At 44.4% G+C, this 16,241-nt stretch overlaps 1 protein-coding gene across 8 annotated transcripts in view; it reads right to left on the reverse strand.

Annotated features, from left to right (window-relative positions):
- Positions 1–16,241, reverse strand: part of PRKAG2 (protein kinase AMP-activated non-catalytic subunit gamma 2) — a 368,891-nt gene that overhangs the window by 122,382 nt on the left and 230,268 nt on the right. For all 8 annotated transcript variants that reach the window (XR_003899816.1, XR_003899815.1, XR_003899817.1 and 5 more), the window contains one exon: positions 5,121–5,332. Coding sequence is in view for 5 of the 8 variants with exons in the window: in XM_029911642.1 (XP_029767502.1) it covers positions 5,121–5,332 (212 nt within the window). In the remaining 3 variants the exon portion in view is untranslated. The remainder of the gene's footprint in view (positions 1–5,120; positions 5,333–16,241) is intronic.

Raw genomic sequence — 16,241 nt, forward strand, 5'->3', positions numbered from 1 at the left:
AGATCCCCTTTCTCCCAGGGACACAGACTCAGCGGTGAGGCTGCATCCAATCCTGATACAGTGCAAGGACCGGGCCTGCCCCAGAAACACCCCAGAGCCCTGCTCCTCCATGCCAGGTGCACCAGGGGTGGGCAGGCAGGTTCAGCAAGGCAGGATCCAAGTGTGGAGGGGCTTAGTGTGAGGGGATCCAGGTGTGAATTGAGAGGGTTCTGTGTCAGGCAATCTGGGTGTGGGCAGCTCAGTGGAGGATCCAGGTGCGGGGCGAATCTGGATGCACAGGGGCTTATTGGAGGGTTCTGGGTGCAACAGTAATGGGACTCTGCAGGGGGGTCCAGGTGAAGGTGGTTGGGGCTCAGCGGATCTGGGTGTGGGGGGGATAGAGTTCAGCAGGAGATCTGTGTATGGGGGGCTCAGCGGGGGGGTCGGGATCCAGGTGCAGGGGGAGTGGGACTCAGTAGTGTGGGGATCCGGGTGCGGGTGGCTCGTTGGGGTGGTCAACGTGCAGGGGGAGTGGGGCTCACTGAGGGGGGTTCTCGGTGTGTGTGTGGGTCAGGCTCAGCAGGAGGGTCTGGATATGAGGATGTGGATGCACAGGAGTTGGACGGATGGGGGGCAGCTCCCTGTACAGTGATCCCTCCCCCTGCAGCTGGGGAGCGATGGGTGCAGGAAATGCTGAGGGGTGGGGAGTTTGCAGAGCTTTCTACAGCCGGGGGAGAAATCTGGGGGTGGGTCTGACCTGGACGCAGTGCAGGGGAAGAGGAAGTCCCATCCTCCCCAGCCCAGCCGGGACTAGCAGCTAAGCCCGGTGCAGGGTAGGAGCCACCAGACATGTCTTCCCCAGTCCTGCCCCCACCCCACAGTGATTTGCCTCTCTGCTGGCTGCCCTGGGCACCCGAATCATACTGCTGGGGAGGGTCACATGACCGCTTTTGTGGCTTCTCTTTGCTTCCCTGTCAGAAAGTCATTCCCTTACTCCTGAGGGCATTCTGTGCCAAAAAATTAAAAATTATGCGCACAGTATTTTAAAATTCTGCAAATTTTATTTGTCAAATAAATGTGGAGGCTCCAGCATGGCATTGGGGAGAACAAGCCACTGACTGCACAGAGGGTTGCATGAAAGTCATTTTTCTGCAGGGAAACAAAGAAATCTGTGGGGGACATAAATTCTGCACATGCACAGTGGCACAGAATTCCCCCAGGAGTAACACCTGCAGAGTAAAACAGCCAAAGCTGAGAGCCCTGTGCGGGACTATTTTTAATCCCACTCCCATCTCACTCCTGCTATTATGGCAGCAGGTTCTGTGGGACCCCAGTCCCATTAAATAAAATAAAATAAATAAATTAATGGAGATGTCCTATCTCCTAGAACTGGAAGGGACCTTGAAAGGCCATCGAGTCCAGCCCCTGCCTTCACTAGCAGGACCAAGTACTGATTTTGCCCTAGATCCCCAAGTGGCCCCCTCAAGGATTGAACTCACAACCCTGGGTTTAGCAGGCCAATGCCCAAACCACTGAGCTATCCCTCCCCCTATATTGCAGAGCTCTAGGCTAAGGCTTCCCTTTCTTGCTGAGGAGTCCCCTTTAGATGGGTGCAGGGGAATAACCACAGTGTAAGAGGAGGGGTGCCTGATGCATGACCAAAAGACATGTTTACAGAGACTGGTGGGAGGCTATAGAACCAGAGGGCATAGAGGAGGCAAGGGGCATTTGTGCAGATGCTCTTGCCTCCTGGAGATCTTGCCGTTAAAGGTGCATCACCCTTGGCTTCTTTCGGGAGGGGCAGGAGGCACAAACCCTGCTCTTCCCAATAGGAGAATTCAAAGGAAGCTCCACATGTTGAAAAGCAGGGAGTTCTCTTTCCTCCGCATGATTTATTCTCATGGAGGGGAGGACAAGGCCCTGAAATGGGCTGGGGAGTGATGTCCTCTGCAAACATGTACATTTTTGTGATAAATGGAACCCTGGCCCTTTCATCACATCGGCCCATAACACTGCAGAGGAAGGAGTGAGGAGGGAATAAAAAGGAGAACAGCAATATTAAGCTCAGCATATTACTTTCCATTTCAAAATGGGCAAAGCAGAAACAGGGAAATATGTTCACTATTAAATTTACAACCTCTTTGCATTCCAATCATAGTTAGTAATTTCACATTAAAGAAGAATAAGTTATCATTCACCACTTATTGCCTGAAGGTCACATAGTCCAAACAACACAAAGTCAAAGTACAAGCTGTCTCATGAACTGTACATTGAAAAATCAAGTTGCACTTGGCCTATTAAGTGTAGCACATGCTAATCTCTGTTTACAGCTTTGATCTCTTATCAGCTAAATTCCTCATTACAACACTCTGGCCCCACAGACACAAACACACATACATTATTGAAAGAATATGGTATGCATATTCATGAATATCTAAAATTTTAGAAGTAGTGCCCACAAGTACCACTGCAGAGATGTGTCACATAGTAATTAACCTGAACGTCCATTCGGTGTGGGGTTAATTACTTGGATTGGTGTGTAGTATTCTGATTATCTGCTCTGAAGAGGTATGCTTTTTTTTTTTTTTTTTTTAAACTTGCTGTCAAGAGCTGCCTCCTACATTTTTGTCCTCTCTCCGAAATCTAAGGCTCAAGATAATATTCTATCCTTCAAAGTGCTCTTCGCAACAGGAAATTTTGAGATTATATCAGGAGGGAAATAAATAGTATTACTTTTTCCCCCTCCCCCTTTCTCTTTTTCTCTAGCAGATTTTTATCCCTTCAATGCCATACTCCCAGGCATACCAAAGGCCAGTTCTGTATAGGGACAGAAACAACATAAAATCTAGTCAGGTTCTAAAAGGCAAGTTAAAATTAGTTCTAGCTACTGGTTCTACACCTCCCCCTAGTCCCCCTGCTGTTGTGTGTTTGTACAGAGCCTAGCACAGTAGATCCTGGTTTGTGACTGGGGCTCCTATGTGCTACCACAATACAAATAATAATAATGATGATAATTAATAAATAAAATGGAACTACTCATGCTTAAAATTAAGCATGTGCATAAATATTTGAATGTCTGGGGCCTAAATAACTGACTACATAGAGGAAAACAGAGACTCGCAAAGTAAATAAATAGAGACTTTTTTCTAAATTCTTTCGGTTACAGTAATTTTAGATTTTACTTGTAAGACTAGTACATAAAAAGTTTCTGGAAGAAACATGATTTCATCTTTTAAGTGATGTCTGAGACAGGTTGCCATGTCTGCATACAAGCCTCCCTCTGATTGACAAAACTGTTTACCTAGGGGCATTCCACAGCTGTTAGCATGAATCATTTATCATATAATCTATAGAGGGGATTTAAAATAATCATTAACCAGAGAAAAAACTGCCTTAATAAGCAGCAAGGCTTTTAGGGACTTGTTTATGGTATGTGCTTTATGAACACAAATGTTTTATTACCCCACAACAGAAGAGAAAGTCAGGATAAATGAAGACAACAAAGTATGCATGCAATGCTCATAAAATAATGTTGTTCCTCTACTGTGGTCAGATTTGTGAGCAATGCTGTATACCTGCACTATTGAGAAAAGTGTGAGCTATTCAGTCATTAAAAGACACAAGAATCCTGAACCTATCAGTCTCATAATCATCTCCAAGCTGTTGAAGGTGAGTCACATTCTCCTAACACTTTGCCCACTCAGTAGATCTTATCAAGGATTTAATAGGTTTTAAAGACATCTGTTGAAAATTAAACATAAAGGGTCTGATTCCCCACTGCTTTGCACCTTTTGCCATCACTTATATTGGGGCAAAGTGAAGATAACTAAATCAGAATGGCAGCATTTTACACCTACTCTGCACAGGTATAAATGATGACATAAGGTGGAAAGCAAGGGGGAATCAGGCCCTAAATATTTACATTCCTCCCAACCTTTCATTTGTATAGATGCATCCAAAACTAAAATACACCAACTGATGACAACACTTTACAATGTCATTGTGACACTCTGCACTCCAAAGCAACACCCTGGCACCCCCATATTTACTATGGTGATATGATTATGGGATGTTTTGTACAAAGTATGCCTTGTAAGGTATCATTCTAAAAGTCTTGATCTGTTGAACATTAATATCCTGTTGGATTGTATGTGCTATCATTGTATGGGAAGTTTTGAAGTTTTGCTATGTGTGTGTTACTGAAATATGCTGCGAAGTCGGAAACACCCACAACCAGCCTTTCAGGTACAACAATGAAGTAGCCAGATGCATTGATGGCTACTGTAATATGCAGTCTGCTGACATGTTGCCAGGGAGTCTCTGCTCCTGGGAGCTGCCCTAGGATGACCAGACAGCAAATGTGAAAAATCGGGACAGGGGGTTGGGGTAACAGAAGCCTATATAAGAAAAAGACCCAAAAATTGGGACTGTCCCTATAAAATCGAGACATCTGGTCACCCTAAGCTGCCCATGTCTTCTGGCCGTTGTGCTCTTCCTTTCTCATTTTTTTGGACGGGGGGAAGAAAACCTGCTGGGGACTGGTGCAGCTGATACTATATATATATATAGAATATCAGGGTTGGAAGGGACCTCAGGAGGTCATCTAGTCCAACCCCTGCTCAAAGCAGGACCAATCCCCAGACAGATTTTTGCCCCAGATCCCTAAATGGCCCCCTCAAGGATTGAGCTCACAACCCTGGTTTTAGCAGGCCAATTGCTCAAACCACTGAGCTATCCTTCCACTATAGTAGAGTTTCTGCTTGAAGTGGTGGTTGGTTCTTCCCCAAATGATTGACCAGCAGGAAAATTATGTAAACTCTCCTTTTCTGCTAGCTCCATTTCAGAGGTTGGCTTGGGAGAAAAAACACGCAGGCTGAACAACTTTACCCTACCCTGACCTGGCACTTCAGATCAAAATGTAGATGCTAGGACCTATAACCACTGCACAGTTTACTTCAGATTACAGATGACATATTGTCTACGGAACATGAAGTCTTGGACATCGCTGATGTAAAGGGGTACAACTACCCACAACCTGCACCATATTATGCATGCACAGTTCCCAGCTTCTTAGCCATTAAAAATACTAACACACACAGGTCTCTCCCTATTGAAAACTCTAAACAAAATACTCCACTTACTGTTTTTGAGGTAGCACAGGGAGTTGGCATCACCGTGGGAGGCTTGGCTGCATTTTGGGGTGGAGGCAGAGTAAACCTCTGCCCTGTGTCCGGAGGAGAAGAGTGAATCCGGGTTTCTAGTCTCTCAGGTTCATGTTTATAGGATTCAAGAGGAAATGGAGGCTGCTTGGTCACTTGTGTTGGGGTAGATGGAGAAGAGGAGAGGCCGGAGGCTGTAAACAAAGGAATCATTATTAAAGTGCAGGTCAAAACAAGAGCGGAGAAGAATCTAAGCTGAAAACTGAGCCTGCACTTGCTCAGCCAATTTTTCTATCCTTCCCTCAAAAAAACAAATACACATCTCGTCCTCCTGTTTCTAAAGGGGATTTCCTCCTCCCTCTGCTTAAAACTTAAATAATTCAAATGTATCCTGTGTATAATCCATTATACAAGGAGGTAGCATTGTGTAGTGGATAGAGCAGAGAACTGGGAATCTATTCCCAGCTTTGCCACTAGCTTGTATCACCTTGGACAAATCACTTTGCCTTCCTGTGTCTCTATTTTCCTGTCTGTAAAATGGGGATAACAGGAGCTATCTATCTTGAAAAGCATGGACATTTGCAAATGACAGAAGCCATGTAAGTGTACAGCACTATTATTACTTTTAATATCCACACTGATCTCAGAATGACAATATCTATATGCAAGGAGCTCAACAGCTTTAAATATTTTTATTTTTTTCCTTCATTTTATCATCAAAGAAAAATCCAAGTCAGCAGTTAAGAATAAAATTAGGAGCAAAGGTACGGGGAAGGAAAGGTTACTCACCTTGTGCAGTAACTGCAGTTCTTCAAGATGTGTCCCCCTGTGGGTGCTCCACTTTAGGTGTGCAGGCACCCGACCTTTGACTGGAGATTATTGGTAGCAGTGCCCGTTCTGCCAGCTCACATGACATCCTCATGCCCTGTACCAAGACTATATCGGGCCCTCCATTCCTCCTCTGCCGCAGAGCCCACAGAGGCAGTTTTGAAGCAGAGGGGAAGAGGTCAGGTAGTGGAGCACCTGCAGGGACACACATCTCGAAGAACTGCAGTACCTGCACAAGGTGAGTAACCTCTCCTTCCCCTTCGAGCAGTGTCCTGTGGGTGCTTGTGATGGTCCTTGCTCAGGGGTCGGTTGGTAGGGTAACGCCACGTACTGGTCATAGCTTAGGCATGTGACTTACAGGAGGGTTGTTGATAGGGGAGCCAGGACCCTCCCACTCCACTGGGCTCTGACCCAGGCCTTTTGAGGGCGATCAGTGATCTAACAGCCAGGGGATTGCTTAAGGCTGCCTTCCCTGGGCCACGTCCTATCTCCCACCTTGCGATTGTCCCAAAGTCGCCATCTGGGTTAAGATGGTGTGAAGGGTGCCCACTCATCCCAAGACACCTTCTGGTGGCAGTGTGTAGCGTGGTAGCTCTCTTCCTCTCTTGGGTGGCAACTGCCTCCTCCTGTGGTATGGACCACCCTCCTGGGCAGCTCAGCCGCAGGGCCTTCCCCTGCACGGGTAGTCCAGAGACCAAACTAAAGGAATTACCAAAGTCCAGAGTTTGTACGAGAGGGAGAGGGGAATGCTTCCCTCTCTGGCTGTTTCTGTAGCAGACCCTCCCTTGCCTCAGGGAGGGAGCTTTGGGCAGTTGTTTTGGGGAAAGATTCGGCCTTTGTCTCAGCCCTTCTCCACTGCATGTTGCAGGTCTGCTCTCTTTCCTGGTCTGCCACCAAGTGAGCTACTTCCCTGCCTTTTAACTCCTCTTCCAGTTGGTGCATTTGCTACAGGTGTGGTGGGGGTGGGGTTGGCTGAGCCCAGAGTAGTTCCTTAACCCCTTGTTGTCACAGTGTTTCATTTTAGGTGACTCCTTAGCAGTAACCATTTAAGGAGGTGGGAGTTTCAGAACACCACTGAAGAAAGAACTGCATTGCCTACTGCCGCATCTGATCTTGCAGCATGAATTAAGACATAGTGGTCGGAAAACATGTGCAACGAGGACCATGTTGCAACCCTGCAGATTTCAGCAACTGGAATGGCTTTAAGTAGGCTACAGATGTAGACTGTCATCTAGCAGAGTGTGCAATCACTCTTAGGGAGGTATAACCCCAGTGAACCCATAGCAGGCAATAATACATAGAGATCCATTTAGAAAGTGGTTGTGGCTCGCCCAGGTCAGCTGACTTGGGCTGCGGGGCTGAAAAATCTCAGTGTTCTGGTTCTGGCTGGAGCCTGAGCTCTGGAACCATGCGAGGGCGGAGGGTCCCAGAGCTCAGGCTACAGCCCAAGTCTAAACGTTTACACAGAGATTTTTCAGCCCCAGAACCCAACCCCCACTAACCCAAGTCAGCTGACCCAGGCCAGCCCAACCCCCACTAAACCAAGTCAGCTGTCCCAGGCCAGCCACAGGTTTTTTATCCCTGTGTAGACATGCCCTGAGTGGAGACAGATGCTCCCTTAGACCTCTATGCAATAGAAACAAAGAGTCTAGGGGTTTTCCAGAGTGGCTTAGTCCTGTCTAAGTAAAAGGCTAATGCTCACAATATCTAGTGTATGAAAAGCAGACGCTTGTGTTTTAGGCTGATGCAACTTAGGAAAAAAAACCCAGAAAGTGAATAGTTTGGTTGATATGAAATTCAGAGGACACCTTAGATAAGATCTTTGGATGAGGTTGTAAAGCTACCTTCTCCTTGGAAAACAAAGTAAAAGAAGGGTGGGCCATTAGAGTCTCCCATCTCCCCAACTCTCTGAATAGAAGTGATGATCACCAAGAACACTAACTTCGTAGACAGATGTAGCAGCAAGCAAGCAAGCAGCAAGATGTAGCTAATGGCTCAAAGGGTTGTTTCAAGGGCCTAGTTAAGAACTAGGCTGAAATCCCAAAATGATGTTGGGGCTCTAATCTGCAGAAAATGTCCTTTTAGGAATCTTGCAGTGGTCGGATGAGCGAATACTGAGAAACCTTCTACTGCCATATGGAAAGCTATTATTACCACTAAATGAACCTTGATGGAACTCACAGAAAGGCCTGATTTTTTCAATTCCAACAGGTAATCAAAGACTGAGGAAAGGAAGGATGGCACCAGTTACACCAATGGTTATATCGTCTCCATTTCTGAAGGTAAATTTGTCTAGTAAATTGCTTTCTGCTATTTACCAATATCTTTTGAACTTCAGATAAACATGTGGTCTCTAGTCCCAAGAACCATTGAGGAATCAAGCTTGTAGTTGCAGGATGTTCAGATTAGGATGGAGCACTTGACCTGCATTCTGAGACAACAGTCAAGGTTTGTTCAGGAGCTGCCACAGAGGGCAAAAGGTGAGTTTGATGAGGTAAGGAAACCAAATTTGCCTTGGCCAAGTTGGTGCAATCAAAATTATTTTGGCTTTATCCTGTCTGACCTTGATAAGGACCTTTAAGAGCAATGGAGTTGGAAGATATGCAGAAAGAAGACCTTTTGTCCATGTAATGAGGAAAGCATCTCCTAGAGATTGGGAATAAAGCCCCCCTCTGGAACACAATTTCCTGCACTTTGTGTTGGGTGCTGCAGTAAAAAACTTGACCTCTGGAAATCCCCAAGCTAGGAATATTTTGTTGAGGACTCAAGAGTCCAACTCTCATTCGTACTTTAGGGAGAAATCTCTGCTCAGGTCCACCATGGTGTTTTGTATACCCAGAAGGTAGGAAGATTAAATGACTAACTGATTGGCTATGCACCATTTCCAAAGCTTTATCGCTTTGGGGCAGAGCAAGGGGGAACACGCTACACCATGACAATTGATATAATACATGCATGCAAGGCTGTCATGATCTTGATAGACTTGTTTTTGAGTAGGGAAAGAAAGTGGAGGCAAGCATTTCTGACCATCCTTAATTCCAACAGATTGATGTGCAAGCACTGTTCCTGTTGTGACCATTTGTCTTGGACTGTGTGAGGACCCAAATGTGCTTCCCATCCCAAAAGGGAAACATTCAACATTACTATCACTGTAGGGGATTCTGGCTGAACAGGATTCCTGCACAAACTTTGGATGGATTCAGCCACCAGATGACTGACTTCAGGACCTGATTGGGTACAGATACTCACTTATTAATACTGTTTGTTGGGTATACAAACAGTCCTGAGCCACCCCTGAAGATACAAACGGGTGCTTTGTGTTACAAAAACACAAGCTGCCATACATAACAGCAGTTGCAGACATGTCCTTGCTGGAACTTGAGGGATGAGCTGCACTCTTTGTATATGGTTCTTCAGAGCAAGGAACCTGTCAAGAGGGACATAAACTCTTCACATTATAGGAGCACTTCTGGATTCGATAAAGAGAATTCGTTGTGCAGAGGTCAAGATAGATTTCTTGAGATTTATTTGCAGGCCTAGCCTTCAGAATAGTGAAGTTGTTGTTTGGACGGCAAACCTAACTCCTGATATGACCAACCCTTGAGGAGCCAGTTGTCAAGGCAGGGAAAGACAGTTATCCCTATATGACGGAGGTAGGCAGCTACGACAACCATGATTTTTAAGAACACCCTTGGGGCGGATAACAGGCCAAAAAGTGTAAAACCTGGTAATGATTGTGATTGGAAGGAGAATCATTACGTGGAAGTAGGCATCTTTGAGGTTGTGGCTCGCAAACCAGTCCCCTAATTCCAAGGAGGGAATTATAGCTGCTAGGGATACCATCCTGAATTTCAGATGTCTGACATGCTTGTTCCATTGTCTGAGATGTAGTATCTGCCTCCAACCTATTCTTCTTTGGTATCAGAAAATATCTTGAATAGAACCCTTTCCCCCTGTGTCGAAGTGGGACTGACTCTATGGTTCCTAGACTTAGGAGTGATGAGATCTCCTGTGTCAGCAATTGCTTGTGAGAGGAGCCCCTGAAGAGGGAAGGGGAAGGGGGTTGGAAGGGTGGGGTGGAGGTAAATTTGATAGTACAGCCAAAGTAATGGCTCCAATACCCATTTGTCCAATGTTATAGTCTCCCGTACTTGATGAAAGAGAGAGGTGGTGTTCAAATTGAGGAAGAAGGGTTGTGTCCAGCAGTTGATAAAACCTGGTCATTGGATGGTCTGGACTCTTGACCAAACAATCAAAAATGGTGTTTGGATGATGCTGAAGGCTGGGGTGAAGCAGTCGAGGTAGTTGCAGACTTTCTTTGAAAACCTCTTGGTCAGTGGTTTCGGTGGCCTACGGAAGGCAGAAAATTGAGCAGGGTGGGATCTTTGTGTTGACTGAGACCTGCTAAACTTCCTTATTTTTTGCAGGAGTGTATATCCCTAAAAACTTAAGTTTTGTCCTAGAGTGTTTTAGGGTATGAAGCGAGTTGTCTGTGGAATCCACGAAAAGCCTCTGGCCTTTGAAAGGTAAATCTTCCACAGTCGATTGTACCTCCCGCAGAAACCCGGGACAACTGAAGCCAGGAAGCTTGCCTCATTGATACTATGGTGGAAACAGACCTGGCTGTCTTGTTCGTCACATTGAGTGAAGCTTGCAGTGAAGTTTTTGCTAAAAGCTGACCGTCTTTTATCATGGAGCTGAACTGTTCATGATGTTCCTGTGGTAAATGGTCAGTAAAAGCATTACATTTCTCTTAATTCAGGTAGTTGTATTCTGACATCAGCACCTGGTGGTGAGTTATCCTGAACTGAAGTGTTGTTGATGAATAGCTCTTATGACCTTTCTAGTCCTTATTATAAAGGGGTGGCTTTTTGGATATGCTGCCTACCCCTTTCATTGGCTGCATCCATGAACAGAGAGTTTGGTGTAGGATGAGAAAATAAAAATTCAGAATCCCTGGGTGGGACGTAGTATTTTTTAATCATCCCTCTTCCGTGTGGCTTAGTGGTGGTGGGGGTGTTGCTGGGGTTTGCCAGATGGACTTGGCTGGCTCCGAGAGGGCTTCATTAATTGTCAGTGCCAATGGGGGCTGCGGGAAGTGGCACAGGCCAAGGGATATGCTGGCCGCTGCTTCCCAAAGCCCCCATTGGCCTGGAACGTGCTGAGGTAGAGGTGTGCAATACGCCCAAGCAATGAATGCAGTGGGAGTGCCTATCACTAACAAGGATTGCTTCTCAATAAGAAAGGCACCTTTTAAATCCCAGTAAGCCTGATATCCCCAACAAAAGAAAAAGTTGTTCAAGCCCCTCAGCCCCTCAATGGGAGGAAAAGAAAAAAATATCTTTTGTATCTTTTTTTTTTTTTTTTTAAGAAGAGGGTAACAAATGTTCCAGCTGTAAGGTATTAAATCTGCTACTACTTAAAACTAACTATAAAGCTAAAACACTAATAAAAGTGGGAAACGGGTACAGCACAGTCACATGCTAGATACCGTCTCAGGCCAAAGGCAGTTGAGTAGGAACTGAGGGCAGTTTGCCCTCAGAGCTCTATATAGCAGGGGTGGCCAAACTTACTGGCTCACCAAGCCTCATATGAACCTCATCCAAAGTTTGCGAGCCGGGGCACACCTGCTGGAAGCCGGGGCTCAGGGCTTCAGCCCCACTCCTGCTGAAGCACCAAGCCTCGGCAGGTGTGCCCCACAGGGCTGAAGCCCCGGGACCCCCCTCTCCCTGGACAGAAGCCCCTACCTCACCACCCCTTGCAAGGCAGAGGTCCTGAGCTCTCCCCCCCAGTCTTGGAGATGGAGACTGGGGGGAGCTGGGGGCTTGCGAGCCGCACTTTAACGGTAAGAGCCGCATGTGGCTCACGAGCCACAGTTTGGCCCCCCCGCAGTATAGCCTCAGTTCAGGGCACGAAGATGTGTAGGGTGAATGTGCGGGCAGAATAGGCACTGCTACCAAAAATCTCCATCAAAGGTGCAGGGCACATGCTCACTTTAATGGAGCACTCACAGAGACATTACTCGGAGAAGAAGTGGGGTACATTTTCCAAGTGAGATGGTCTCACTGCTTTCTGTAATGGTGCTAACAATGGTTTTGTCCCATCTACATTAACATTTAAATAGTTTTCAACATCAGTTGAGGAGGAAGGGTGGAGGGACCGTATGCTGAAAACAAATGTGTCATTTTCCTTGTGAAAATACAACTTCACTTGGAATGTGCATCCCACCTCACCTGTACTTCAGCTAGTAGTCTCATAGCAGTTCTGCACTGTGTTTACATAGTTTGATCTAGCTACGTCTATCGTCCAAGTCAGGAATATTTATCCAAGCCTCACATGAACATTTCCTTCCTTGGAGTAATGAGGTCCACAAATCCATGACATTAAATCTGTGAACCTCATTACAAATAAGAAACTAGTTAAACAGATACAGTGCATCCACGTAAAGTATGAATCCAAATAAGGCCTGTATGTGTGTGTTTATCAATAAACACACAGGACCCAATTCTCTTCTCTCTCATGCCAGTGTAATTCAGGAGTAAGTCCGTTACCTTTAATGGAGTTACACTAGTGTAAACCATGTGCGCAAGGTAAATAGGTCTACATACTTTAAGTGAGTTGAACCACTTACACCACATCTGAATTGGGGCCACAAACTGTACTTAAAGGGATTTGTGTGTGTAATCAGAAGACTTTAGTCCATAGAATGAGACTGAACAAAACATTTCATATTAGCATGCAGGGGTACATTTTCAGGTTGTGTGATTTTGAAACCAGAAATCACACAAACAAATGCTTGAGAGAACCTTACAAACCCATCTTCACAGCTACTCATTATGGGTCTAATCCTCGGGGCTTGTCTCCATTGGGGATTTTTGCACCCTAGTGCAGATGCACTGCATCGGTGTAAGTTGAGGCTTGCAGTGGTGCTGTTTAAGTTGGTTTCAGACTGGGGAAAGCTGCACCAGTAGCAAGTCACTTTTTACCCCAATGAAGTATATCTACAAGCTCCACTACTGCCAAAAAAAAAAAAAAAAGGGGGGGGGGGGGGGGGGGTTGGGTATGGGTCAGCAAGGCCTAAGAAATATTTTGTATCAACTTCCGCCCAGTTCAAAGGGAGTTTGAGATGCTCAGTGCTTGTCAGGGTCAGGCCACACCTTAACCAAGCTGCATGACATGTTTAAAGGGGAGTTTGTGTTTAATAAAACTAACCCATGAAATCAAGTAGTTACTAAGGCACTGATGATACGGTCAGGAAATTATTAACTAAACAGCCGAGGAAGGACTCCGTTATCCCACTGTTTACACTGCTGGTCCCAGAATATTAGAGACTAGGTGAGTGAGGTAATGTATTTTTATCCAATAAAAAATATTACCTCACCCACTTTGTCTCTCTATTATCCCAGACATTTCCAGGGGAAAGTTAACGCATCTAATGATTAAAGAAATGAATGAGGGACTTCATGGTTTTTATGAAGAACTACATAAAAAGGACATTTGCTAAGCCTCTCCTGATAGTTTTACTGTTCTCAACAAGTTAAATAAAATTGACTTAAAGATCACAAAATGCCCAGAAAAATATTGTTGATGCTCTAACATGGGTTTTATTTAGTGTGATATTATGCAATATTTAGTTTATTTCTCTACAGTTTTAATGAAGATCCTGACTCCGAAATGGTTCAGTTTTACTGGGATCAAAACAAGTTCCCACCCTTCCTTCATTTCTTCCCAGACCCAGCTGCCCTTTCCAGCACTTATGGTTTGTTGGGGAGAACTGCATCCCTGTGGATTAGACAGCACTAATCACAAGTCTGGTTCAGAGTGGGTGTTGCAGACATATACAGATGATGCTTAATGCAACATGCCACAGTGAGATGCAAAAAAAAAAAAAAAAAATCTGCAGTATTTTGAATATCCTCAACTCCCTATTGATTTCAGTGGGAACTGAGGTTGCTCAGCATCTTTCATGATTATAAAGGAAGCCAACTTTCCTGTTCAAGTCTCAGTTTCTGACAGGTTTAGATAAATGGTGCTTGGGAAGCTGCTTTTATCTTCGGTATCTTTTATGGATGTTCAAGAGTCTGCAGAGTGTTTAGGGTTTGGGGAAGCTGTAACTGATGAAACTGACAAACCACTAAAAGAGAAAAAAACCACATTAGTTCTGAAAACCTTGCTGCTGGGACGAGTCCGTCCTGAGCTAATGGACTCAGTGAGTCAAAAGAAACCATTTCCAATATCAATAAACTGTGCCAACAGGATTATTACCAGACACAGGGTAGCCACAGACTCACTGTCCTGACGAAACTGGCACCCCAGCTAGAGAGGACACAGGAAGCAGTGTAGCAAAGGAGACTGAGGAATGACATCTTTTAGGACTATTCTCACCCCATTAGGAATATGAATCTGGCTGCTGAACACCTGACAGAGAGTCAGGAAATCAGGGTTCTATTCCCTGCTCTGCCAGACACTTCCTCCAGGCAGGTCATTATGGCCTCCATTTTCAAGAATGTCCACTAATTTGGGGAACTTCTGTTTTTGGAAGCCCCACTTAAGACACTAGCCTCCTGATTTTCACAGGTGCTGAGCACCCATGACTCCAATTAAGTTAATGGGAGTGGTTGGTACTCAGGACATCTGAATATCAGACCTGTCTCTCTCAAGTTGGGCACCCAAAACTGAAGCACCCAAAATTAGAACACACATTTGAAAATCTGGGCTTTACCCTCTCTGTGACTCAGTTTCTCCATCTGCAAAGTTGGGATAATTTTTCCATAGGAAGACAGTATGGAAAAGCCCTATTAGACTATCTAGTCTAACATCTAAGATCTTACCTCCCAGAGTTGTTGGGAGACCTAATTAATCTGTATTTGTAAAGCCTTTTGAGATTCACATATGCTATCCCATGATTACTATCGAAACAAAAAACTTGCTGCTGCTATAGCTCTCAGCCTTGTAAATCCAATATAAGGATCTCTGTAAAGGCCAAGTCACATTCAAAATGCAAGTTTCAGATTTTTCATAAAGCCAAAATAAATTTTGGACTAACAAAACCTCGCACTAATTTAAAACTTATTGGACTAACATCTAAACAGCCAATATTTCTAGAAATATCTGAAGTCATATGTGCGTACAGTAGCTGGACTGTTCTACCACGTATAAAACATAATGAAAAGAAAGTGAGATATAGCTATACCACATGGTTAGAAACAATACATCACAGGGTACTTAACAGTCATGGTTCAAATGCACTAAAGAAAGGTTTAACTTCTTCCCTTGGGAAGAAAGAAGCCCGTTCACACATTACTAAAAGCTCTCCTAGACAAATCAGGCAGAACAAATGATGTTATGGAGAAAGTACACTTAAAACAAGGAAGCAGTAAAAATATAGCCAGAAATTTTAGACACCTCCACAATGGAGTCAAGAAAACTCAGTATTCATCTAGGAGTCTGAAGAGGGAAAATATTTAAGATCCCCTCAAATTTTTACTGATTTTAATAAGGAGGTGAACTGATGTACAAAGAATTCCCCGTCACCCAACGTTTCCCTCACTGGAGAAAGAAATGTACAATGAGCCATGATGTCTTTATAATATCAAACCTAAACTGTTCTGCATTTTCTCCACTGAACAGATAAAGTAATAGTTTTTAGTCAACACAAAATACATTAGAGATGGACAAGACCAGTCCATCCCCTGTTGGTGCAGGACTGTGCCCTATAATTCTCCAGTGATTCTTCTTGTCCAATTTTAAGGGAGAACAAAAACTTTTTGCCTTTGTTCCACTCCATTATTACAGTTTTGCATTTCATTTAATTTCTAATGTCTTTTCTGGTGGCAATAAAAACATGGGACACATAAATAGAGAATTGTTTGCATTGCTTCTTACTGATGATTCATATGCCCCAAGATTTGCAAGCTGGCCTTAATTTTAATTTGAATTAATATACAGAAGCAACTGTTCACATTATAGCACATCCTCAAACGCAGGAAAGATTTGAGATCACCATGCTAAACCCAAACAATGCACCGATACATTTTCTCTGTTCTTCGGAAATATTACAGGCTATAGTTTTGAAGTATAATGACGGACATTAAACAATCAACTGTTAACCATACTGTTGTATCTGAGATACTGCAGTTTTTCCCCATTCTAAGTATAGGAGGAAAAACGTGACATCTCAGATATCATTGTTTGGCAATTGTTGACTTTATCACAGCAACCACAGTAGCTACAAAGATGTAAAATATTTTTTTCATTCTGCTCACCTAAAACACT

Source organism: Terrapene carolina, unplaced genomic scaffold (assembly GCF_002925995.2).
Source record: "Terrapene carolina triunguis isolate 2854851 unplaced genomic scaffold, T_m_triunguis-2.0 Scaffold111, whole genome shotgun sequence".
NCBI classification, from domain to species: domain Eukaryota; kingdom Metazoa; phylum Chordata; order Testudines; family Emydidae; genus Terrapene; species Terrapene triunguis.